The sequence below is a fragment of the Pezoporus flaviventris genome, unplaced genomic scaffold (genome assembly GCF_033815535.1).
Source record: "Pezoporus flaviventris isolate CSIRO_AGI_PZ_B2104156 unplaced genomic scaffold, CSIRO_AGI_Pfla_v1 ptg000066l, whole genome shotgun sequence".
Lineage (NCBI taxonomy): Eukaryota > Metazoa > Chordata > Aves > Psittaciformes > Psittacidae > Pezoporus > Pezoporus flaviventris.
The window spans coordinates 25838469-25863711 of NW_026892614.1; the positions used below are offsets into that span (position 1 = coordinate 25838469).

The 25243-nt window shown below is 36.2% G+C and overlaps 1 protein-coding gene across 6 annotated transcripts in view; it reads left to right on the forward strand.

Moving 5' to 3' along the window:
• Nucleotides 1–25243, forward strand: part of ZDHHC14 (zinc finger DHHC-type palmitoyltransferase 14) — a 124481-nt gene that overhangs the window by 95729 nt on the left and 3509 nt on the right. For 5 of the 6 annotated variants that reach the window (XM_061471645.1, XM_061471640.1, XM_061471642.1 and 2 more), the window contains exons 4-8: nucleotides 6193–6330; nucleotides 10229–10277; nucleotides 14723–14825; nucleotides 16584–16693; nucleotides 18339–18441. In XM_061471645.1, the coding sequence (XP_061327629.1) occupies nucleotides 6193–6330; nucleotides 10229–10277; nucleotides 14723–14825; nucleotides 16584–16693; nucleotides 18339–18441 (503 nt within the window). The remainder of the gene's footprint in view (nucleotides 1–6192; nucleotides 6331–10228; nucleotides 10278–14722; nucleotides 14826–16583; nucleotides 16694–18338; nucleotides 18442–25243) is intronic. The other variant, XM_061471644.1, reaches the window with a different exon arrangement.

Here is a 25243-nt window from a genome sequence, read left to right on the forward strand (position 1 = left end):
ATTAATTCATTTCAGTAATACAGGCCCATCTTTCCCAATGTTACATCTCTATTTCAGTTTACATCACCTTGTAGATTATTGTAGTGACCAGAATGTAATCTGGAGTAAACCTTTGGTATTTCTCAAAAGTGAATTTGAGGCTAGAAAGCTCTTTTTGTACAATTTGGTTTTCTTTGGGTGTTTTGATTTGGGATCAGAGTACACAAGTACTGAAGTGTGGCAATTTAAAGGATCCATTGTGCATTGTCTATAGCAGATGTTCTAAAATAACATCAGCATGCATATAAATGTAACTTGCAATCAGTCTTTTGTTACTCTGCCTCTTTTTCATGTAAGTTCCTACTCCAATTGCACTCCACAAAAGTAGCAGCAAAGGCATTTTTAGGGGAATGACTGTCACACAGGTGAATGTCTAAGTTAAATTGATCCATGTATTTGACTGCTGTTGGCAATTGATGGAAAGTCTCATCAGTGGCTTTTTTAAATATGATTAAATACATAAATTTCTGAGGAGTGATGACTTAAGTAGTGGAACTGAACATCTCAGCTAAGGATAGGTTTTATGAAGTTTGCCTTGAATATCAGATACAAGATTTTTTACTAATTAAGCTAAATTATTAGATATTCTGAAGTGACTGTAAGGGATTTAATGCTATAGTTATATTGGCTTTTGTGCATGTGTGCATGACTCAGCAGGCTATTGGATTGGACTGCTGTATCTTAGAAGAAAAGAAATATTTTTTTGTAATAAAACATGTTCCTTATATGAACTTTAAAAACCTCATTTGTTTGCCTAAACATTTTAAGAGCACCCAGATTCTGAAAGTGCCATTTGTCATACAAAATGTCAGATCAAGAAGCCTGAATAGATGTGATCATATCATGACATCATAGTCCTACAAAAAGCTGTATTTGTCATCATTACAAATCCATGCAGATGTGTCGGTATCTCTACATAATTGTTCAGTGTGCATCCACGACAATGGACTCTGTAGTCCTATGTTGTACTGCTGCTATCAGAAGTAATTTTGAGTAATGCTGGACCAGTTGTTTGAGCTGTAATGTGATTTTTCTTTTGACTGACACAAGATTCGAATAGCAGGCTCTTCACTCTTTTCAGTCCTGGGATGCATGTTTGCATGTGCTCAGTAAAGGTGGTAGCATTTGGTGAATGCCTTAGGTTTGTGTCTTTCTTTACCCTACAATGCTTTACTTCAGTGGGATGGAAAAATCAGCAAGTCAGTTCTAACCTGTGCTCATTGGAGTCTGCAAGTAGTTTGACCTAGATATTTTTGCACCAATACACTTTCTGTCTTTGAGACCTGCATTGACATTATGCTTTAGTAAAATGTACGTTGGTGTGCAGTGATCCAGTGGAGCAAAGGAAGAAGAAAGCAGTTCATAAATAATAACAAATGTTTCTGAGATCACAGTGTGAACAGGTGGGAAAAGCTGTAAGCTGAAGAGCCAGGCTGGCCTAAAAATGTTCCATGTAAAAATGCTTTTTTGTTCGTTGTAAATTATAAAGCTTTTGCTAAATGTTTTGAAAGAGTAAAGGAAGCATTGGGGTCATTTTGTCTGTGGTTTCCTGAAGCGTAGTGATTGAAAAAATGGAAGCTGAACATTTAAGGATTTAAGAGTCTACATGCTGTGCTGTGGAAAAGTAGAGATTTGACTCTTTCATTCTGGACAAAAAGGAACATGCTTTGGTTTGGCTTCTGAAGCAAATACTATAAACGCTCCATATACAAGAACTTGGCTTATTAAAATGGGAAATGTTCTCTTTTAATCTGAGCTATCCAGCAGTTAATGTTTCTTAATTTTTCAAATGTATGTATTTTTGGGAAGGTAAAAACTGAGAAACGTCTAAGGTATGATGTAACTGGTATGCTGTTCTGTCATCTACTTAGCATATATTATTAGGTAAGTGTTAATGAGACCAGTGAGTCATATTGACAGTTTGCTGCTTGAACTTCATCCTCTTTTTTTTCCCCACCTCTGTGATTCTCTGCTTTGTTCCTATTCACACAACCCTTAGTAACACAAAGCCATGGGTATGTCAGGTTTTCTCACTAAGCAAGGAATAAAAATGTTCTTTTTTTTCCTGCTAGTTCAGAAAACTGAGCTGACTGATTCATCAGCAGCTTAGACAGTTAAAGAAGGAAGTGGGATGAAGTGGCAGGGAAGGCAGCATGTCTTCGTCTCTTTCACTGCTACTAAGTTTTTGGATTGGCTCAGTTGTCTGCTAAAGCCTCACCCTTTGGATTTGGTTATGGGGCTACTGGCTATCCTCAGGAGTTATTACCCAAATTTGAAGTTGCTGATCACTCGGGAAAGACTAGTCAAACAAAGTCACTGGTGTAGGTTTACTAACAGCTCTTGAGGTTTCTTACCTCTTTGGTTTTCTGTGGTCATTACAAACAGCATTTTTAGTCTCCGTTTACCCACCTCCTGCTTTCGTTGGTACTTCACTTTATAAACTGTTCGTACATGTTCTTTTTGTATGCTTCAGCTTTTGTTCTGAGACCCTGAAAAAGTAATCAAAACTGGATTTTTCCTGCAGTCCTGATAAGCGTTAACCTGTAGTAAAGTTGGTGTTACAGCTAAGCTAATTAACACTTAACTGTGTCTGAAAGGATCATTTCACCTCTTTTCTGGCAGTGTGTTCTCACCGCTTCGCTTGGGCCTGCCTTGGTGTTTGATACTGTGATGAGCTAGTCGGGGAGCTAGGCAGCAGAAAATTAACCATAGTTTTAAGTTCATCTGGCTCTGTCAACCAGCTCCCCACAGGGTAAAATGAACACCAGGCTTGGTGTTAAGATGCAGAGCCAGGAACACAGAAGCAAGAGACTGGTTCACAGGACTGCTAAAAAGGGGAGAAGCTGCGCCATCATTTTAGCTGTAGTTCTCAATTACATAGGTATAGCTGTCATGTCATACCACATCCTGAAGGCAAATACATTAGCAATACAAATACCTTGTTGCTGTTTTTGCTAAAAATTGAGCGCAGGAGATGGTCTATTGCTACTTTTCTATCCATGGGATGCTTCCATAGGCAAGCATTTCAGCCCTCGCAGCTTGCTTCCTGCCTGATTGAGAGTTCTAATTCACTTTTTATTATCAATAGTTTGTATTACCAATGTTTTGATTCTCTTCATTTGCCTCAAATATTTTTACATCAACTTTGTCATGAATGTATGATTAATTTCATCAATACATTAACTATACCCTGTGAATTTAAACCAGAACTGCAGTCATCACCTTGTAACAGTCTTGTTCTTCATAACAATGAGCTACATTTCTATTTGCTCTGCATTTTAAATTTTGGAGGGCTGTAATTGCCAGGCTTTCTCCTCATCAGAGGTTTTTCATTTCTCAGTGAAGGTAAATTTTAATTTTGCTGCCAGCGTTGTCCAAGCTGAGTAGGGATGTCAGGCAGAGCTTACTTTTTCAAACCATTGGTGGTTCAGTTTGCAGGCATCTGGAGTGCTGGAGGTGAACTTTAAGTTAATGTATTATTTGTTCATTAAGACTTACTAAGCCATGTCTATTGTAAGAAAGAAGGAACAGCTCTAGATTTAAGAGAGTTTGTATTTCTTAACAGCATTAGAAGTTTCTGCTTAGTTGTCTGTTCATTTTGCCAGGATTGGCTGTTTTCTCTTGTTTTAACAAGCAGAGCAGGTCACAGGCTGTAAGGCTGTTATCTTTAACTTGCATTTACATATTTATGCTCTTCAGAGTAGATTAATCTCTTGCTCTTTATGCTTTTGAGTCATATAACATAAATATCACATCCCTTTCTATTTTATGACTGAGAAAACTGAGTCCAAGTTTATTAATTCGCAACAACCATTCAAACCCTTTAATACTTCTTTTTCATTAGAGTTGATTCAGATTTAACACTGCAGCAGTGTATTTCATATTCAGCCTTTTCTGTCCGTTTCTGCTTTACAAGCATCTTAGGTAGCTTCTTAGCTTCACAATGATTGGCAAGGTATATATTGAGAAATGATAGCCTTTCAGTTCACCACAGAATTTAGAAGGCAGAAATTGGAGAGGGATGTCAAGTAGGTTAAGATTATAAAGTCAACCTTTAGAAAGGAATATATATGTATATATCAAAGTACGTATGTTTATAGACAGGGGTTTGTGTGTATGTGTGCATTTTTCTGTTTACATTTATCTGAATCCATCAAATAGATGTCTAAGGTATCTGGACATCTAGGTATGGCTAGAGACTGAGCTTTATGTCAGTATAACTTGTTGATTCTCACAGTGTCAGCATAGAATAGCATGAATGTGTATATACAGAGTTTATCATCCAAAGCCATGTCATAATTTTTTTTTCTGAAGCAGTAATTTAGAATTATGCTCTTTAAAAGGCTCTCTAACGGTATTTTTCTTGGTGTCATTATTCACTCATATGTTGTATTAGGTTCCCATTAAATAAAGTGTAGTGTTTATCAGAACATAAGAACTCATTCAGAAGCATAAATCTAAAAATAAGCATTGTTCAAATGTGATGTCAACTTATTTTTGGAATACAACTGTATTGCACTGAATAAAGGTAGTATTGCCTGGCCTTTTAAATAGCAGAGTGTTTAGTTCTTGGTATTCTTAGCAGTACTCATTGAATCAATGTATTTCTGAAGCCTTATCCTAAGAAAGTTCAGTAACTTCACCTTCTATACCCCCACTGGAATTTGAAACAGATTTAGGGCAGAAACATGTGGTCCAAACAGCTGTCACGCAAAGCCACTTTAAAGCCCCCTGAAAGTCTGGTGAACTCAGAAATCTGTTGTGCATGTTGTTTTGACTTTTTTAAATTAAGATAATACTAAATACATCCTTCAAGGAAAAGCTGTGATGTAGGTCTTTAACCTAAAACCACAGCTAAAATAAACTGCTGTGCATGGACAGATGTGCCATTTAAACATAGGGCTTAAGGACTTCAAATTTATAGCTTGCCTTTACTGTGGATTTGCATATAGTTTGATATCATACATCAATGGAGGCATAAAAGTCAAGAAAACAAAACAGGATTTGGACAAGGATCAGAGAGTGAGTCAGCATGAGAGCATCTGCTTGTCTGATGATCTTGGATTTGATTGAAAAATTCAAAATTCTGTTGTTCTGTCAGTGTAATCTCTCCAATTCAAAGTTAGGAAATGCCTGTTTGTTTCCATTTCCCAGCATACTGGGATGGATGGGGAGGGGGAGTCGAGACTGCCTGGGGAGAAGCAGAGTGAACTGTTCCCTCTGCTGCTTTCCAGCACTTGGGCATTTCCCCTGTTTTGGGAACACTCATTTCTGACCTACCCTGACCTTTTCCTGTCTCATGAACAAGTTAATCTCTCAGGCAAATAAAAGGAAAGGGTTTGATTTACTAAAAAGTGGGAGGCTATAGCACAAAGGGTAACAGAGCATTCAGGTGACGTCTACCATTTCTTATACCATGTGGTTTACAGAAAATTCCTGCAAGACTGAATAGATTATTTAAGGAAATAACCAACCCCAAACCCAAAAAAAGCATAAGCAAATTGTAAAATTGCCTGAATTTTATCATTTGATAAATAAATAGTTTATGTGAATTATTTTGCTATTTATAATAGTTCTGTGTGGCAGTGTCAAATCTTAAGAGGAAAATTAGGTGGTCTGGAATGACAGTATTTTGAGTGAAGCAATAAACTAAAGTGGGAGGGTATAAATATTTCATATACTATAATGGATGGATGAGATGATAGTAGACATAAGTCAGAAGTGTGATCATGACAGATATAAATAAATCAACATCAAAACCTCCAGTTTTGAGTAGAAGAGTCACTGGAAGAAGAAAAACCGAACCTATTTTGAAAATATAAAATACAGTGTAGTTGGACTGCTCAATATGACAGTGGATAAATACCTGCTTATTTGTCTGCACAATTTATCACAATAATGTTGTTAGTTTAAGAGGAGCTTACCTCAGCCATGCTTTGATTTCTTTGAAAGCTGTGAGGTTTTCCTTAAAATACTTCTTTTTTTATTCTTTTTCTATTTTTTTCCTTTCTAAATAAGAATTTCTCTGTGGCTAATTTGCAAATGCCATTTAAGTCATGAGTTTTAATATAGTATTCAGAAAGGTTTTTCCAAGTAAAGAGCATTTTATTAATCGTTTTCCATTTTTTTTTTTTCTTCTGCCTCTCATTTCAGAACGGTTTGATCACCACTGTCCCTGGGTAGGCAACTGTGTGGGGAAAAGAAACTACAGATTTTTTTATATGTTTATTTTATCTCTGTCCTTTCTGACAGTCTTTATATTTGCATTCGTTATCACCCACGTCATCCTTCGTAAGTATGCTGGTGAAATCAGATTACGTATGTAGCCATTTGCTTGAGTTTTTTATTTTTAAGTTAATCTTTTGATCATTCAGGGTTTATTTATTTATTTATTTATTTGCCTTTTCTCTGAAGCTTCACAATCCCCAGTAAATCCCATTTCCGGTCTGTAGCAGACCCTGGTCATAGTAGTCATTGATCTGGCACTGGCTGTATCTTAATATAGTGTTAATTTTCTTAATTTTTTTTGTCCTTTTATGGGTGACTAAATGGAAAAGCAGCACACATAGTGTATGTCTAAGGATACAGACAGTATTATTTTCTCAAAGAATTTTTACATGCTTTTTAAAATGTAAGCATGCGTCACTTGCCATCAGAACAAACATGGAAATTACTAGAAAATAGATTGGAGCTATTTTACACATTTTGTTGTTTGCTGTTTAGTTTTACATCTTTCTCTACCCTATTTTCAACACAAGTTACTTTCATTTGCATAGACATTCTGAGAACAACAAATTCATAATGGAATGAATAAGCTATAGGAAGATGAATATTCATAAGTTTAAGATTGATTTTTATTTGTATTCTGTTTTGGATTTGAGGTCAAGACTCTTGTGGGTACTGTCTAATTTTTTCCACAGGTCTAACAACTTTGTTACCTGCTATATGATGACAATGATCTAATTTCTGGTGGAGATTATAAGACTTTTCTTTGAAGACCTTTTGTATATTGTGGGGGTCTCTTAATTCTATCTCTAGGAAGCTTAAGTGTTCTGTCTTTTCACTAATTACACAGGATATTGCTTTGAAGAGTATTTCTTGAATCATTTTGGAAATGTGATCTTTTTATTTCTTTGTGTTCTGTATTATAATGGAAACCTGATAGAAGTAATAATTTCAGCTTACAGCACATTTGTAACGCAAACTTGATAACGGCAATGTTTAGAAAATGTTTTTCTGAAAAATAAGCTGGATAATGCTCAATTCCCTACACTGCTTACACTGTGCAGAGGAAATTTGTATTTTAAAAAGTAGAACTCCTGCTTTTATTTGTGCTTCACAAAAGGAGGATACAAAGCACTGAGTGGTTCTCCTATAGCTCAGAGACATAGCACTTAGGCTAGAAGTACGGGCGCCTAATTCTTAGGGAGTCTGGAACAAGTTGTTCTCACTGACAGATAAAGCATTTCTAATACCAGTTGAAAGAGCAGAGATAAAATGTACATATTGTTTAAAAAGGGAAAAGTAATTTTTGGAAAGAGAACACTTTCCATTAATACTGAAATTCTTGACATTTATTTGGGCATACTTGAGTATATATATACATACCTTTTACATTGAAGAAGGAAGCATGGGGGTTTCTTCTGTCATCTTACTTTGCTAGAATTCAGTAGTTGAAAACATTATCAGTCTGACAGTGTAAAGCTACTTTTGAAGCTAACCTACCTTTATTTCACAAAGACTACAGTTCTTTTTTCCTTAGCTTTCAGCATATGAATTACCAATATTATGCCAGGATTTTGTGTTCTGTATGTCAAGTGCATTTATCCAGTGGATTTTAACTTTACAGTGTCCATACCTACTTCTAAGTATGAATTAGACGAGAAATTAATTGTGCCTCTGTGTGGTTGAGAAGCACTTCAGCATTATGTATGTGTTACAGATAAGGTATAGTAAATGTTAAATGCTGAATTGTCTGTCAGCTGTAAAATATTCTTGCTGTGAAGGTTTATCTACCTTGGATGAGACAGGAGAAACCTCTTTAGTTCTATAGACCAACTATGAGGTTGGTCCTCAAAGGCAATGGGAGCAGGTATGAATTGTGATTAGTTCCTCAATGTTTATTTACTACATTTGAGCTTCAAGCCTGGCTTTCAAATTTGTCTTCTATAATCTTGACTATATCCAAAAAAAGAATTCTTTACATGTAAGGTTTTCTTATTATATTGATCACTCCAGTCTCTCTGTGCCTACCATATTTCTAGAAGTCCTCGTATCTACCTTTCTAGTAATTACCACTCAAGCATTTTTGTTCTGTTTTCCAGCCAGGCAGTTCTTCAGCTGATGCTAACCAGTAAGCAGGATTCTCAGTTCTTTAACCTGAACCTTTGCGCTTGGCATAGACTGCTTTCTGTTAGCGTGTCTGAATAAAGTCTCAGTTTTAAATCCTGGGACTATAATCTTACTGCTATTTCAGAGTCATCCATATGTATATGCATAAGTCCTGGCAAAATTCTTGGTTCTAGAGGAAATCCTGCAGGCTTAATGAAATCTTGTTTTTAGCTTTTCTGAAGACAATCTCAGCAGGATTACCTTTAGTAACACTTGTCTTCTGACAAAAGTCATTTAGGAAGGGACTGAGGGATATTTATAGCAACTTGTAGGTACTGATGTTAAAATACAAAAAATAAAAAAATAAAAAAATAAATCTGCTTGGTTCATTCCCTAATAGGGAAGTTCCTTCTGTGACCTTTTTGATTACATAGGAAATCTGGTTTTAATACATCTTGCAACCTGGCTTTTTTATAATTTTTGTTGGGCCTAAGTGGTGACAAGATGGGGGATACATCTTTTTGTTTTGTGTGTTCACCTGAGGCATTCGTTGGACATCTTCCCTTTCCAGGATTAAAAATATGTGTACGTATTGTTATTGAAGATAATAAAACGAATATATAAATCGGATAGTTTAAAGGTATTGTCTTGCAAGATTTTATTCCATCTCCCCAAGCTTAAGACGTTTTCAATAGTGGTGTCTGTCTTCACAGTCACACAGCTCTGTTTGAAGCATCAGTATTTCAACTGTTGCAGTGAGGAGCCACCCCCTTTTGATGTATTGGGAACTGCTTGGAGGAGTGTGACAAGCAGTAGGGAATAGAAATCACACCTACCTGCTGCCATTGCCATTAAGAATCTTAAAAAATTGTAAGAAGGTAGGGGAAGTTCCATTAGTCTTGTGCTTTGAGGCTAAGAATCAGTTATGAGAGTCTGAAAAGGCTCAGAAATACAAGGTAAGTAACTTTCACTTCTTAATGTCAAACAGTAAAATTGACCATGCAGGGCTAGAGAATATATATGTGTGTACACACACACATACGTGTTTTCCTTTTTTTGTTTTAAAGACAAGAGTCTTCTCTCTTCATACAAATCTTCAGGTGAATTTAGCTAAGAGGAAGCTTTTTGTTGAGGGAAAGACTTTTGGCCTGATGCATTTAAATCATCTAAGTTATACAGTAAAATGCAAACTATGTGGCTGTAGCTGTATCACATTGAGTCAGTTTCTGCAAAGTAACTTGTTGCAATCGGCAAATTGTCAAATTATTCTTTTTGATTAATATCTCATGGTTGTGGAATCCATCTTCCTAGATGCTTCTACATCTCTAGCTCACTAGATCATGCTGCTCTTGAGCTTTTTTTCAGCTACTCTTTTCTCTTACTTGCCCAGAGGCAGCAAGCACTTACTAGAAAAACCTGTGCAGGTGGAGTAGGAGCAGGACTATAGTTTATGGAATTTGTCTGCTCCCAGAACAGAGGTGGGAACGCTGACAATCTGGGTTTATAGAATAAATTTTACAAGTCAAAAAAGCACTTTGAAAAATAGTATTTCAAAATATAAAAGTAATTTATAATCTAGGCCTGAAAAGAACAGGGATAATCAGAAATCTTGTTCATGGGAACGTATGCGTTTATCAGTTTGTGGTATGACTGAGAAAATACCCTGCAGATGTTAACCTGATAACTTACCCAAGTTTTTTTCTGATGTTGTTGCTGCTGAGCAACATATTCTCAGATTCGTGTTAGTAAATCTATGATTATTTGGTTATCTTCATATATTACTTGTGTTATCTATGTTGAAAGCAGCCTGTAGTCCAATTTCTTACTCAGCTGGTAATTTTGGGTTCTGTTTCTACAGGTTCTCAACAAACAGGGTTCCTCAATGCCTTGAAGGACAGTCCTGCAAGATATCCTTTCAGTGGAACAAATTTTAGATCTTATTGCAAAATAACATCTGAGATATGTTTTGCTTGTTTTCTTGCTTTGATGGATATGGGCATTTGGGACTTTTATCAGTTAGTGATTTCATCACTTCTTGCAAAGCAGGATTTCTTGCCACATGTAGGAGGTAGGAAAGAGACTATAGCCTGGGGTGTTTTCTATTCTGTCTTTTGTAGAGTAGGACTCTTGACAAAGGTCTGTAGTTGCCGTTTGTGATGGAAATATGCTCCATATGTTTGTGATGGAATTCATAAATTTATCTCACAGTATATATATCATGCTGTGGTTTCATTTAAAATATGCAATAATTATCCTGCTTTTGCAGCAGAAACTATCCAAAATGGCTGATTCTTGTCAGGATAGAAAAAGTAGATTGTGAAACAACTGAAACCATAAGCTGTGCCTGAAGAGTTCAATTTCTGGAAGTATTCTTATGTCAGTTTACTGTTTTTTACAGAAGTCATTTTCAAGTATCAGCTTCTGTTAGGTTATGTAATGGTATGCACATGCATATACACAGCGACTACTCTTGTTTTTAAGCCTGGGAAAGAGAAGACTCTGGGGAGTCTTATTGTGGTCTTTCAATATATAAATGAGGCTCATAAGAAAAGGTGGAGAGAGACCTTTTATCAGGGCCTGTAGTGACAGGACAAGGGGCAGTGATTTTAAACTGAAAAAGAGTACATTTATGTTGGCTATAACGAAGAAAGTTTTTTACAGTGAGGATAGTGAGGCACTGGAACAGGTTGCCCAGAGAAGTTGTGGCTGCCCCATCCTTGGAAGTATTGAAGGCCAGGCTGGATGGGGCTTTGAGAAACCTGGTCTAGTGGAAGGTGTCCCTGCCCATGGCAGGGGGCTGGAACTAGATGACTTTTAAAGGTCCCTTCCAACCCAAACCATTCTGTGGTTCTGTTCTGTAAATATTCCATGTTCTTTTTATCACTTTTCAGGAGCTTTCTGTACATTTTCTACTCAGTGAGGATGGAAAAGGCTCCTTTTGTCCAAAATCAGCTAGCATAATGTCAAAACTGGAAGCTGATAGAACTACTGTTTAGTGTCTTCCTTACATTTTTGTACAGGCTGTAACCATCCCACTCCTTCTATGTTTTGATTAGTTTGTGTCTGAATAAACAGTTTGCACTTCTCACAAACATACATTAAAAGAATTCTTTTCCATGTGCCTCAAAGTTTGCTGTTTTCCGCAAACAGTAGCAACAACTCTTACTCTGTCACTTGTAGTTGTGCATAAAGACAGACCTCACTTTCCAGCTAGTTTTTCCAAGTGTCAGATTCTCCAAATTGTGAAAATACAGTTTTGTGTGTATATGTGTTTGTCAGGTTGAGTCACTGAGCTGTAAATTCCTTTGTTAAACAAAGCCGTTGTTTAGGGTGTTTTTCATAGAAGAAATTTTACAAAGCAAAACCAAACTGCTCTAAATAGCATAGTAGCTTCCAATTAAAACAATTGTAGCCAATTCCTATAAAAGATGATTCTTTTGAACTATTTTCAAAGTGAGAATAGCTTTAAGTTTTCCTTAAATCAAAAGGTAATTGAGGATTCTTGTACAGGAACAATGGGCTGCTTATTTGTCATTTGTATTCAGTGATGTGCTGCTTTGAAAGGCTGAGTAGTGCATCTTGTTGAAATGGCTGCGTTTGATAGTGATATGTTGGACAATTTAATAGCTTGGTTACAATTCATAACAGTAAAAAGATAAATTGTCCGAGTAGTATTGGGAATGCTGCTTTGGAGCAAGCAAGTCAATTCAGGCACACAACATTGCCATTTCTAGCTTGCTAGCAACACTGTGTGGGATACCAAGGGAGCATTATACCATATTATGCTAGTAAGTTATACTTTATGTTGAGAATATATTGCTTTTTTGTGTTTGGTTTTTAATTAATGGAGTCATGGTAATCTAACATGCTGTTCTAGAGATCTTTTTGTGGAGAAATAAAAGAAGTCTCTTACCTGGGGAAAGAAGTCCTTTTCAGTGGGGAAATGAAAGAGGTCTTTAACTGAAAGGAGTTCCCCTTTTTTGTCAGTAGGGATTACAGTGTGGAGGGAGAAACTTGCTTCTCAGGACCCTCTTGAGGGTAATCATGGTAAGGAATAGCCTGTTAGTGCTCAGTCATCTGAGGTTTGTAGGGAGCTCTTCTCCCTCTAAGGTTCCCCTTTTCTGGCCTGTGATTCTTCCTCTTAGTCTTGGTGTACCGACTCTACCCAACTGTGCTAATCTACAGCTGTCTTTAATATCTGTACCCTATCAAAGCCCTGTTTTTATTGTGCATAATGTTTTGGCGCTATTGCCTTCTTTATACCTTTCTGAACCCTCTGCTAACAACAGTCTACTGCTTTATTCATTTTCTCTTACTCTCTTTGCTTTAGCTGTGGCTGTTGCACAGTCAACTGAGTTTCTGTCTTGTTCGTTTGACTATGACTCCCCATAGTCTGAGGAGGAGATAAAAGGGAGAGGCTAGTGAACATGCTGCTCAGCAATGCATGTTGATCTGCCTGTTGCTTTTGGAGCAGATCTGCTTAGAATGCACACAGCTGTTTTCTTGCTTTTAAACCATTTTGAGTGAAGTAGGTTCTGAGGGAAATTATACAGACAGCTCAGGTGTTTCCCAATTCACTAGGTGAGAATACCTGCAATATAAAACTTAACTGATACTGGGATTATTTATCCCAAAAACTTTTGTCCAACCATCTGTGTCTCTGTAATGGTGAGAAGCTGTCATATTTTTCTTCTGTTGTTAGGCTTAGTGATTAGACTGTATGTTTTGTATGTTTTAAGGCTGTGGCCTTGTTCTGGAATATTTTGAGTTGATGTTGTCTTGGAAACTGACTTCACTAAGTGTTGATACATGGTTAATATACGGGTTATTTTTACCATATTCTTTTCCCATTGTCTTGTTCCTACTGATTTATTGTATCTATTTTTCCAGGAACCAAAACCTTTTTTGCTGTTGATTCATGTTCCCTTTTAAAAAAATTACTGTTGAAATGTTGTAGAATATAACATTCTCAAAGCTGATGCAGTCTGCAGTCCATGACTATTTGGGTGGAAATAAAAATACTTGCAAATAAAAAGCTATGGCAGGGAGCCTTCTATAGAAAGTTGCTCTTTATGCTTGATTATTTGAAGTTTAGAAGCAACTTGTGTTACTGCTAAAATGATGACTCCTTTAGAGTTAAAGGAATGCTGTAAACTGTAATAATGATGCAACGCTGACTTTCTTAGTATACCAGTCTCACTTTTAAAGCCTGGTTACTTTGTGGCATTTGGGTAATGCAGTTTATAAGGAGCGAGAACACAGTTCTAGTGGTGCTCACACATATGCATGTGCATGTCTTTGCTACTTTCCTGGAGGTGTATGTTTACCCTCTTGCTGTATGTGTACCTTGCTGCTCCCTACAACTTGCAGGTGAGAAGGCACTCCATGAGGACACATATACGTGCCTCAGGTGTGGGTCCCTGTAAGTTGCACCCCATACTGGCAGTTTGCTGTCTGTCTGCAAACAGCATTTGACAGGGAGGGTGCTCTTTCTGGGCTAGGTAGATGCCAGCAGAGTGATTTATGGCTGTGCCAAACTAAGTTTTGACTGCTGCTGTTCCCCTTCAAATGTTCTTCTGCCATTATTTTTTTTTTTATTTTCTTACAATTTGGGCTGATGCCTCCTTCAAAACGACTTCTTATAATTCCTCAGATACTGTTTAATAGCAGCACAGTGACTTGGGAGTTGATAGTCTTCCTTTTAGCATAAGTTTGGGGCAAATGTTGCTGAGTATTGAGGATTCAACCCCACACCAAGAGAGCAGGTGGACTTTATGTTTTACTCGGACTAGTGCACTAGAGTTAGGATCACTATCAGCATCTTAACTTCAGTAACAGAAGAGAGACAGGAATAGTCTAGCAGTTATGACAGAGATGCAGTTTGCTCAGTTGTTGTTGTTGCTGTATGTATGAGCACAGATCTAGAACTCATAGTAGTGGCTTCAGTCTTTGCTATTCAGCTAGCCTTGGGTTACGTCTAGTGTTTGATCTTCCCTTCACCCCATCAGAACTGTTATTTATTGTAACATATCAATTTATGTCTTAGGTGTGATGACTTTTAAGGGGTAAACATGAACATTTGACTTTCAGCAGTAAAGATCAGAACAACTCATCAGTAGTTTCTATGCTTTTTCCATATGCAGATTCTTAAATATTTGATGGGGTAGATGCCTGTCAGTAGCCTGTACAATCAAGCCTACTGAAAATAATTTTTGCTGACCCCACTGAAGTACCCCAAAGGGACTTGTGTGCTATAAATTGATAATCCTGAATTATGTAACTACTTGTTACTTGATTTTGTATTCTTTTTCTCTTTTTTTGGTTTATATGTATTTCCTTGACTTTCAATTACTGTGCTGGAAGCTGTGGTGTGTTTTTTCTCAGTATGGTCCATTGTTGGCCTCTCAGGTTTTCATACGTATTTGATCAGCTCCAATCAAACAACAAATGAAGATGTAAGATATGTTTCTACATACATGTTTCTAAATAGTAACGAGGAGGTTTTTCTCTGTTACTCTTAGACAAGTCACACCTGCATGCATAATACTGTGAATCCCTCAGTAGGAAAGAAAGAAGAAACCTGGTCATGCTTGATTCAAAATAGCAGAAGACATCTTTTGGACTATATCTCTTGAAGATATGCTGGTTGCATAGCATGTCTACTGTGATTTACATCCACTGGACCTTTATCTTGAAATAGGAAAATATAGAGAAGGAATAAGAAAATAGAAGAGAGGAGACAAAAAACCCAAGTATATTCTGTATAGTAGGAAATTACTAAATAATTTTCAGTATCTCTTTTTCACTGGGAGTCCTAAATATTCTTTGACTCAAAAATTGCTTACTGTAAAAATGGCAAAGTGAGTTGAATTCTCAAAATATAATTTTCATTCTTCATTTTTCCTTTGAAATGTCTCTGCCAGTCTGAGATCTAAAACCTCTGGCAAGGAGTATGTCATTAATTTAAAGGTCAGCTTTCTCATTTCTACAGTCAACCAGTTTCGTACATAGGTTTCCGTTGTTTTGGTGTGGAGTAACTGTGTGGAGGCTTCATGTGTCCTTCCCTTGCTAAAAGGGGAAATGCAAAACTAATGAAAGGAGAAAATAAAAAGTTAGGTGGCTGATAGTATAGAAAGCTTGTTGGAATTTAGCAAGTAATCTAACAAATTACTGCAGGCTTAAAGCTATTTTACTGTAATTTTCTGCCGTAACATCAAACGTGTTTTGTTATTGTTTAAGGTCACGGCTAAAATCATGATTTTTACAGTAATACCAGTCAACCAGAAAAAAATTACCAAGCATGCTCAGAATGAATTGTGCCTCAGCATCGAGTATCTGAGCAAGTAGCCTGTCTTTGAAGAAGTGCCTTGTTAGTAAGACAGATGGGTATTCCCATCTGGTATTCCTCAGTTGTTAGGTTACTCTGGTATTCCTCAGTTGTTAGGTTTAGGCCAACATTGTCTCTCTAGGTGGACCCAGTGTACTTCCACTATCCCTCTTCCCCTCAGATAGATGTGTCTTTTGGACTGTTGAAGGCCAGATAGCAGGGAACTGCAGCAGTCTAACCTGTCTAAATTCCAAGGAAACTGTTCAGTAATTTCATTTAAAGCATACATTTCCAGTTGATTAAAGTAAGACATTTTACTCAGTCCTTTCAAGTATCTCACAAACAGAAAAGCAAGATAGCTAAAATGAAATGTAATACGTGCTAAAAGGTAGTAATGACTACAGTTGCTTCATAATGTTTTAAAGCCATTTGTGAACTTCAGGGAAGATAATGTTTTGTGGTATTGCATAGCTTGAGAACTTTTACCCAAGAGTATGGGAAAGAAGTGCTCTATTGCTGGCTTTAATGGTATGTTGCAGTTGAGCCTCTTCTGTAGGACATGCTGTAATATTTGTAAAATTAAGCTTAGACCATTATGTCTAGATACTGAAATTCCTGAGTTTATTGATCCTTTGAGATTTTGGGTTGTCTAAACCTATGGATGTAAAGCATGTGCTTGCTTGTAAGACTTTAGGGTCCAGCTTTTTGTTACAGCCCAAAGCTCTAAGCTCTTTGGAAAGTGTGATCATGGTCTACCATGATCTACAAGTTTTATCTGGTCTACCTCTGATGTAAGTAGCATATTGCTGCTTTGGTAGCCCTAAATTTGTCTCAGCTGTTTTCTTTATTGTATTATATGTGATGCATCTTGTTCATATCTCTTCAGATTAAAGGATCATGGTCAAATAAAAGAGGTAAAGAAAACTATAATCCATATAGTTATGGCAACATCTTTACAAATTGCTGTGCTGCACTCTGTGGGCCCCTCTCTCCAAGGTAAGAACATCAAAAGTATTGTTAGTATAAATGAAGCCAGGTGATTATTGATGAAAAAATACTCTGATTGCTTGAGTTTATTAAAAAAAAAAAAAGTTTTGTTCCACTGTCCATTAGAAGCTTTAAGTAAGTTTTTCTTCAGTAGTAAAGAGATAAGGTGATGAATTGTGGTTAAAGTAAGCTAGTGATCTGACCCTGTAAAATACATTTTAGATGAAGAAAGAATCTATAAATAATCCAGGCTTTTCTCCCTTTTGTTAAACATTGTTTCTCATTTTTAAACGTGTGCTAGCAAATTCAGGTGCATTTCACATGTCCTCAACAAATAATTTTAGATCTTAATTTGATCCATACTTGTCAGCATAGACAGCAGTTTTCTGATATAAGAGTTCATATAACTCTTTTAAGCATCTGATTTTTGAAGGAGTGCTGTCCACATGGCAGATTGTAATCTCAGGTGGATTTCTAAGTGCTTTGAATGTAAATAAAAACCTGTTTAGCAGATATTCATGAGGAAAGCTTAAACCAGTCTCCAAGTGGTGAAAACCTCATTGGCTTTTGAGAGGGGAAACGCCTTAGGTTTTTCTATGCATCCTATTCTTATCTTTCAGAATTGAAGCCATCTTGACCCTTAGTGAATTTTGATAGATAAGTCAGCAAATAAAACCAGTTCTGTTCTGACTTTAGCTCTCAGGCATTTTAAGGCATTCCTGTCGTTACGTGTTAGTAACTGGAACTATAAACCCTCCAGTTACAATTTATATCCTGTGAAATTTATAGTTTTCTAGATGGAAAGTAACATTGTTCAGGTCACAGGAAAAAAACATTTTGACCTATGATTAAAAGTATGGAACTATAATTGAAAGCTAGATATAACTAAAAAAAAATAAATAAAAAAATGCCTGAAACTTTGAATGAATTGAAGCATAAACAAGTTTTTGGAAGCGATATGAGCTAATACACATGTATAGTACTTAGGTCTGCACATTCAGTTTTTTATGAGTAAGCAGAACCTAAATGAGGTTTAGAGTTCTCAAATTGAAAGTACAATTATATGTGTAATTTTAGCAAAAATTTTAGTTAGGTCAGGTTATTCCATTCTGTTTATGTTTTTTTAATAATCTGATGTAGATTTTTACTTTACAGTAAGCTGTTCAAATAAAAGTTCCTCTCTCCCTTTTCCTTTTTTTTTTTTCTTTTTCCCTTTCCCCTTTTCCTTTCTTTCTAAATTTTGTGATATGTAGCTTTAATTTAGAGGTGTGGAAACTGATAACAAAAGAACCTTAAAAACAGATACTGACTCAAAGTGCACCAATGAGTTTTTTAATTCATTTTCACACCCATGGTTTAGAATATTTGGGGTTTGTGGTATCTGCTGCTAAGCTTCTAAATCTTTTGTCTGTGATAAAAATCCAGAAAAGTAGCAGTGGGTATGACTATGCGGCAGTAGTATTACAAGGAAACAATTACCTTGCTGGCTGGTGGAAATGAAGTCTTGTACTTCAGTTGAGTAAAAGGGGACATTTGAAGGTATTGGTGGGATATTAATGTCTGTTGTATGATAGAAAGTTTTCCTGCCTTTTCATCAAGGCAAGGTAGTTATTGATCAGAAATATCTCTAACACTTTTTTTGATTATTCCGTAGCTTAATTGACAGAAGAGGATTTATACAGCCAGATACACCGCAATTAGCAGGACCAACAAATGGCATTACTATGTATGGGGCCACACAATCTCAGAGCAACATGGTAGGAATCATCCCATAGTGTTGTTCATCAAGATTCCTGTGAATGTTTTCCTTCTCCACTTTCATGTGAACTAATCAAGTAATAACTAACTGGATACAGCTGACTCTCTGGGTGGAATGACTTGTTTATTAACAGTAAAGAAAAAAAAATCAAGGTTCTTTTTAGTATATGTTTCATGCAGTGTAATAGTTATTGCTCATGGATTCTAAAAAAAGAGAGGCTTTTCTACACTGTTGATTTATTGAAGGTACTGGCATTTGACTTGTACTGTTGACACCTGCTGTGTTTTGAACTGGAATATTCAAGTGTCATGGGCTTGCTCGGGTTCATCATTTTCCAGCTAATTCTTGTTTTATATGGCACTTTCTTTAAACCCTATTTCCTCTGTGCTTGTACACTGTGGTTTTGCATAGACTACTGCATTTTAAAAACCAAAGATGAACAAAGGAGGTTTCTAGGAGAGAAGTACCTTGAAGAAAGAGCAGGAAGACACTGACCTTCCAATGAACAAAAAATGGAAACTGGATTGTAACAATAGAAGTTTTTAAGCATCTTTGAAACTGTGCCAATAGTTCTTACTTCTTTTTGTCGGTGTTTTTTTTTTTTTTAGTTGGTTTGGGTTTTGGTGGGGGTTTTCTTGGTGTTTTTTTTTCTGGGTTGTTTTTTTTTTTACTGGTTGCATTGGCTATCATAATGGAAAATAGCATTCCTAGTGCCAAGGAGAAGAAAATAACTGGAAAGAGAACTTTTTCCAAAGGAAAGCATCTTGCATATGTGCCTATTTTTGAATTGTTGTCACATATCTTCATATTATGTGGGTTCTAAGACTTTGTCAAAGAAACCATGAGTTATGGATGCCCTCCCTCTGCCAAAAAACAGGCAGCCCCAAGGCCTTATGAGATAATTTAGCCTTTCTTTTGAACAAAAGAAAAGACTTTTCCCAGACAGATTAGATTTAGCGTCACTGATAAACTGGTATAAAAATTTTGCTGTAGTTCCTAAGCTGGTTTTAGTCTTTATTTTGAGGACTAGATAGAAGATTTATTAGTCTTAGTGAGAAAATGTGTTAGAGACGCAGTATTGACTCTGAATCTTCTGAAAGGTGTAGTTGAGCAGAACAGTAATGCTCCATTGAAATTTAACTCAAAAAACCCAAAAGACATAACTCAATAAAGAGAAAAGGGGAGGGAGGGGGAAAAGAAAGTGAACCTTAGAAATAGCTTGAGGACTTTCAGGCATTAGCCGAATTTTCTTTTTCTGTCAAGGCTTCTTATTTGTCCGGATTGTTAACCACAGTAAGTCATAGAATCATAGAATAGTTAGGGTTGGAAAGGACCTTAAGATCATCGGGTTCCAACCCCCCTGCTGTATGCAGGGACACCTCACACTAAACCATATTGTAAGTCCCTGGCTTTAAGTTACTGTAGCATTTTATGAATTACACTTGCATTGTAAGAAGATACTGTCATTATTACTAGGTATTAATGAGCAACGCTTGTGCCAGTTTAATACAAAATTGACCAAATTTGTCTTTAGAAATGGAGAAATCTGTTACGGTATTAATTTACTTCATTCCTGAAAATGATCTCTCAGGAAAAGCTTGAAAAATGTAATACATCATGTTCAATATATAGGAATATCTCTAAGACTGTGATGCCGTTTTTCTCAGGGTATTAATCCTGGTCTGTATCCAAGACCAATTGGCTTCTAGCAGTAGCTGGCTATCAGCATTAAAATTTCTCCCTTGTGTTTTTTGCAAACTGTTAAAGACCAGCTTACTTTCTCAGTCTTTGCTGTTCAAATCATGCAGTTTTTCCTGAGTTGTTTGAAGCATAAGAAATAATAAATTCATTTCCTGCTGGCAGCAGTGCAGTGGGACATAACTTTGCCTCTGATTTGCTCTTGTTTCATGTTTCCCTTTTTCTGTATTTTAAGGTCAGTGGTTTTGTTCTTCTTAGTATACTCTGTGCCTTTCAGGTTCCCATGTCTCCTATCACATAAAGCAGCAACCAACAAAGCTGATATTCCTATTTCACAATCTTATCAACCTATTATCACAATTTTATCCATAACAGACTTTCTTTTTTCCTACCAAAATTAATTCATCTTACTGCTAGCTTAGATGTTTTCCACCATTCTGTTTAGTTACCAGATTTTCTGTTCTGAGTTAGACAGAAATAATCAAGTACAATCTCATAATTCTATTTAAACCTTTTTCCTATGAAGTGTGCCCTAGTACTTCTTCCAGGCTTTGCAGTATCTGTTTCTCTCAGTTTTCTTCCCAGTCCACAATCTTGGAATCTTCTGAAGAAGTTTGGGAACTGGAGTGCTGGGAACACCAGCCATTCACTTGCTCTCTCTCATACGAAGAACCATAGAAAGTTCTTAAGTGAAAGGCAGTAAAGTACACTTTATGGCAGAAGTAAAACAAGGCTTGCAGCATTCCACTGTTTGATTTCTAATTGGTGGTGGGTTTTTTAGAGGAGAAATCTCAGCAAAAGGGATTCAAGAGAATCCTGCAAGAACTGCAGATGCAAACCTGAAAATTTCCTTTGGTGATTGACAGTTTAAATAATAGACCATCTCAAGCCCAAGACTTCAGTGGAAGCAAAAAAGTAGAGGGAAAGTCTTTGTGGAAGAAAAGGTTTCCTTTCTATCTTGTGTCCTCACTGATAAAGATTAGGCAAAAGATGGAATATTATTCAGTCTTTCCTCCTGGAAGGTTACATACCTCTTGAGAAAAAGGCAGAGGCACAAAGTTAAAAACACGTACTTGTAGCTGAGGCAGGTAGACAACAAAGAACTGCCAAGTTTGAAGGGGATGTATCTGCTGCTGCAGGGTGTATTATTATGGTTTCAGATGAGATAGCCAAGGTGAAACTGCTTGACTTGAAAGCATGTGTAGACAGTGGCCTAAGTTGATAAGTATTTTTTAAATGGCAGAGGTTTAGCTATTTGCATGTCATCGGAGATAGTTACACTGTTTTAGCAAGTTTAATGCTTTGAGTATGGGAAATAAATTATTAGAAATCTGAAGTGTGTTCCAGGATATTGTGTCTCATTGGATTTTATTCCAGAATGCATTACATCATTTTATGTCTACATTGAATCTTCATGTCTAGATGCTATACTGCTTATTGCATATAGCATACTAAAATGCCTCTCCTGCCCATTAATATTAAAGGAAGATTTTAATGAACATCTTGTCTCACACTTGTCTTCTCTTATTCCTGTTCCTTCACCTCCCTTTATCCTTTCACTTCCCTCAAATCTTTTACTCAGTGACTGGTATGCTGAGTTCTTGTGCCTCACCCAACTAGCCTCTCATCATTCTTAAAATCTCTCTGGGTTGCTTAGTATTATATTCTGCTTTCATTTATTTTAATACATCATATAGCATAGTATCATTTTTGCTTTTAAGGTCAAAATAAATATCAGGCCAACTTTAAACTTACCAGATACTTTTTTTAGTGCAATACATTACCTCTTGTTCAGGATATCATTTATGGAACACTGCTTTTGTATTTAACATGTTATGTGGTAATTTGGCCTTTGAGACTTTGAATATTTCATAGAGGAGCTACCCTACCTGTGCTAGTGACTCGGTTTTTCACAACCTCAGAAAGTCCGGGTTGTTGCTATAACCAGTGCTTCATAGACCCATACTATGTGGTGGGGTTTTTTCGAAATCTTTATAACAGAGCTTCTTCTCCTGTTCTTTCCTTAGTATCTCCCTGATTTTATGAAAAGCTGAAGTTGTAATTTACTTTTTTTGAAGGCTGGAAGCACATACAACTTTTTTATCCCCTGTGGTTTTAATCTCTTTTCCAACACATTTGAAATTAATATGGTAAATTCATTAACCAATTTATTAATATCCACATGCACATGACAAGCATGGTCACTTGGAGCATAGGATCTGTAGACCTGATATTTCTAAAGTATTTCCCTATTGCATTTTATTATTTTTATAATCTCTTCATTAGTTTGATTGCCCATGTATCTCTGTTCTCATTCTTAAGAATTTTTTTTCACATGAAACACAATTTTTTGCCTGTATGAAATCATAATTTTCTCTGTATTTTTTCTTTTTTTTTTCTTTCATTTTAAGTCTTATATTCTTTGCATTCAGAAAAAAAGGTTCTTTATTTCACCATAAACTCATCATCTGCCATTACCTGGATCTGCACTTCTGTGGTACTTAGCTTTCTCTTAAAAGCCTGCGCCGATTCTTGGGTTTTGGTAAAGAAACACAGAATTTCAGTCTGTGCACTTTTTTTAGAGGAATTTGTTTGGTTTATTTTTACTAGGATGTACTATGGAATTCTCTAATGCCTTATAAAGTAGCAGATTTTGCTTCTATCATTCTCTATGTCAGGACAGGTTTATTTCTTTGATTTTTTAAGAAATTTGCTTGTGCTCCTGCATTTCCAGGCATCTCTTCCCCAGTGCTTAAGTAGTTCCTTGTGTGACAAATTCCCTGGATGTAAATTCTTTACTTAGAGTGCGTGTTTCTCACTTACATGTATCACTGAAAATTGTAGGAACTGTAATAGCATACACAACATTCATTATCAGCAAGGGGTGCAAAGAAGCCCTCTCCCAAATGTTCACATCAGTATTTCTAGCACTGATCTGGAAACAGGAATCCAGTTGATCCAGAGAACATTAACTCTGACCGTCCTAGTATATTTTTTCCTTTGCTTTTCCTATTGTCATTATTAGGAAAAAATATTTCTATCATTACAGAAATGTAGATGATATTTTCCTTTGCTTTTCCTATTGTCATTATTAGGAATAAATATTTCTATCATTACAGTAAAAGGGTCAGCAACCATAAGAGCCCCACTTTGCTGGGAGTTTTATGAGTGTGTTTCTTTGCATATTTGCTGCTGTACTTCACAAATGCAATTTATCATTGCCTGAAACAAAATTTAGTGCTCTTATCAACTCAACATTACTACAGTCAAGGTTGATAGAGGTTTTTCATTAAAGCGTTTTACTTCACAGTTAAAATGGACACAAATAAAATGTAGTAAACAAACCAGCATTTTGCTTTGGATTGAGGTATGTTTTAGAAGCAATTCTTTAAACTGCATATTTACTGCTTATTTGCTCACATTGCAGAGCAGTATTAGAGCGCATGAACTAGATTTCTGTCAGAAGATGGGCTTCTGAAATGCATCCAACATGCTCTAACCATTCACAAACATATAGTCGATAAGAACAGACAGGAGCTAGTCTAGTAAAAGTAGAATCCTTGGAACAGGTATAATTTCCTGTTTGGCTTCAGAAATGTTTCACCTCATCTACTCCTGCTGCACTACCACTTGGTAGTGGAGCCATTGACTTGGTGGGTTTTGTGGCTCAATTGTTGCACAGTATTTTCAATACCACGATTTCGAATGTGAAATGCTACAGCTGTTGGGAACTGTTACACAGCTCGATCCCTCCACTCTTTAGCCATCTAGCCTGGTTTTCCAGCATCCTTTCTGTTACCTTGTAGCACTGTCATTCAGGGCTGACAGTCTCCTCCAGACTTCTTGTTTTTTACTTTGTTCAGAGCTGCTGAGACAGTTCTACTGCTTTTCTCTGTCTTCTGAGGACAATTCTTTAATGTTACTAGAGTTGAGATAAAATGTAACAAAATTAATTTAAAATTCAAAGTAAATAATCTCTGACTTCGGTATTAGAAATGTGAAAAATATATTGCCATGTACAACAGCTATGTTAACATGTATGTTTTGTGTAGCTTAGGAAAAAAAAATCAGATTTTCTTCAGGAAAAAAAATGAAAAATATTGTTTCCTTAGTTGTTTATATTTATTATTTGTGAAATAAACACAATTTTAGGTTTTGTCTGATTTGTTCTGATTTGTGCCTTTTGATGTGAAAATAAATGCAGAGATGGCTTAAATTTCTATTCAAAGAAATAATTGAATTTCTGTACTTGCAGAACTTATTAAACCTGTTTTCCCTTCAGAATCTGCTGTTCCTCTGAAACAGTGGAAATTTTAAGTGGAAAATAAAATCAGTAGATCTGAAGTAAGAATGTACTGGTGAAATAATTTCTATGGTAGATTTTTAGCTATTTAGATTTCAGTGCTTGGCTTCCTTTTTGTTACAGTTATTGGCTTTTTTACTTAATTTGAAATGCTGGTATGGAATAATTCACGTGATTAATAAATTTCATTTAGTTAACAGTGGAATAAAGAATCAAGGGAAAACCACCATGCCAACCCTATAAACAAATTTTATTTTTCTTGTTTAATTTTGTGTTGGCTGTTAGACTCAAGAGTAGGTTAGCTGTATAGTATGTGTTGGGTTTGTCAGATGTTTTTGAGAGCTTCACTGAACACATCTGCGTTTTCTAATACAAACCCCAGTCTTATTCACTTTCAAAAGCTATTTACAGCCTGTATTTTCCTAAGATACTTCATGTTGATCACTGGGAAATAGAGCAAAAAAAGAGAAAACCCGAAATATATCTAAATAAGAGGAGAGGTTTTAAGGAAGTGACAAGTACATGCAAAATGAAGAGGAGATATGCAGTGCCTGAAACAGTTTTATAATGCTCTATTCAATGGAGCTTTATGAGGCTACTTTGTCTTTTTAATATTGATTCAGTTGAAATATGCTTGAGTCTGGTAAGAAGAAAATTAATTCAGGCTATAGAATGAGTTTGAATAGATTACCTTCAGGTAATTTAAAACTATGTACTTGTATTGCTTGGATCACATTAATGATTTCCTTATGAAGATCAGTGTTGAAGCTTCACTAAGACAACAAGTCAGATGTTAATG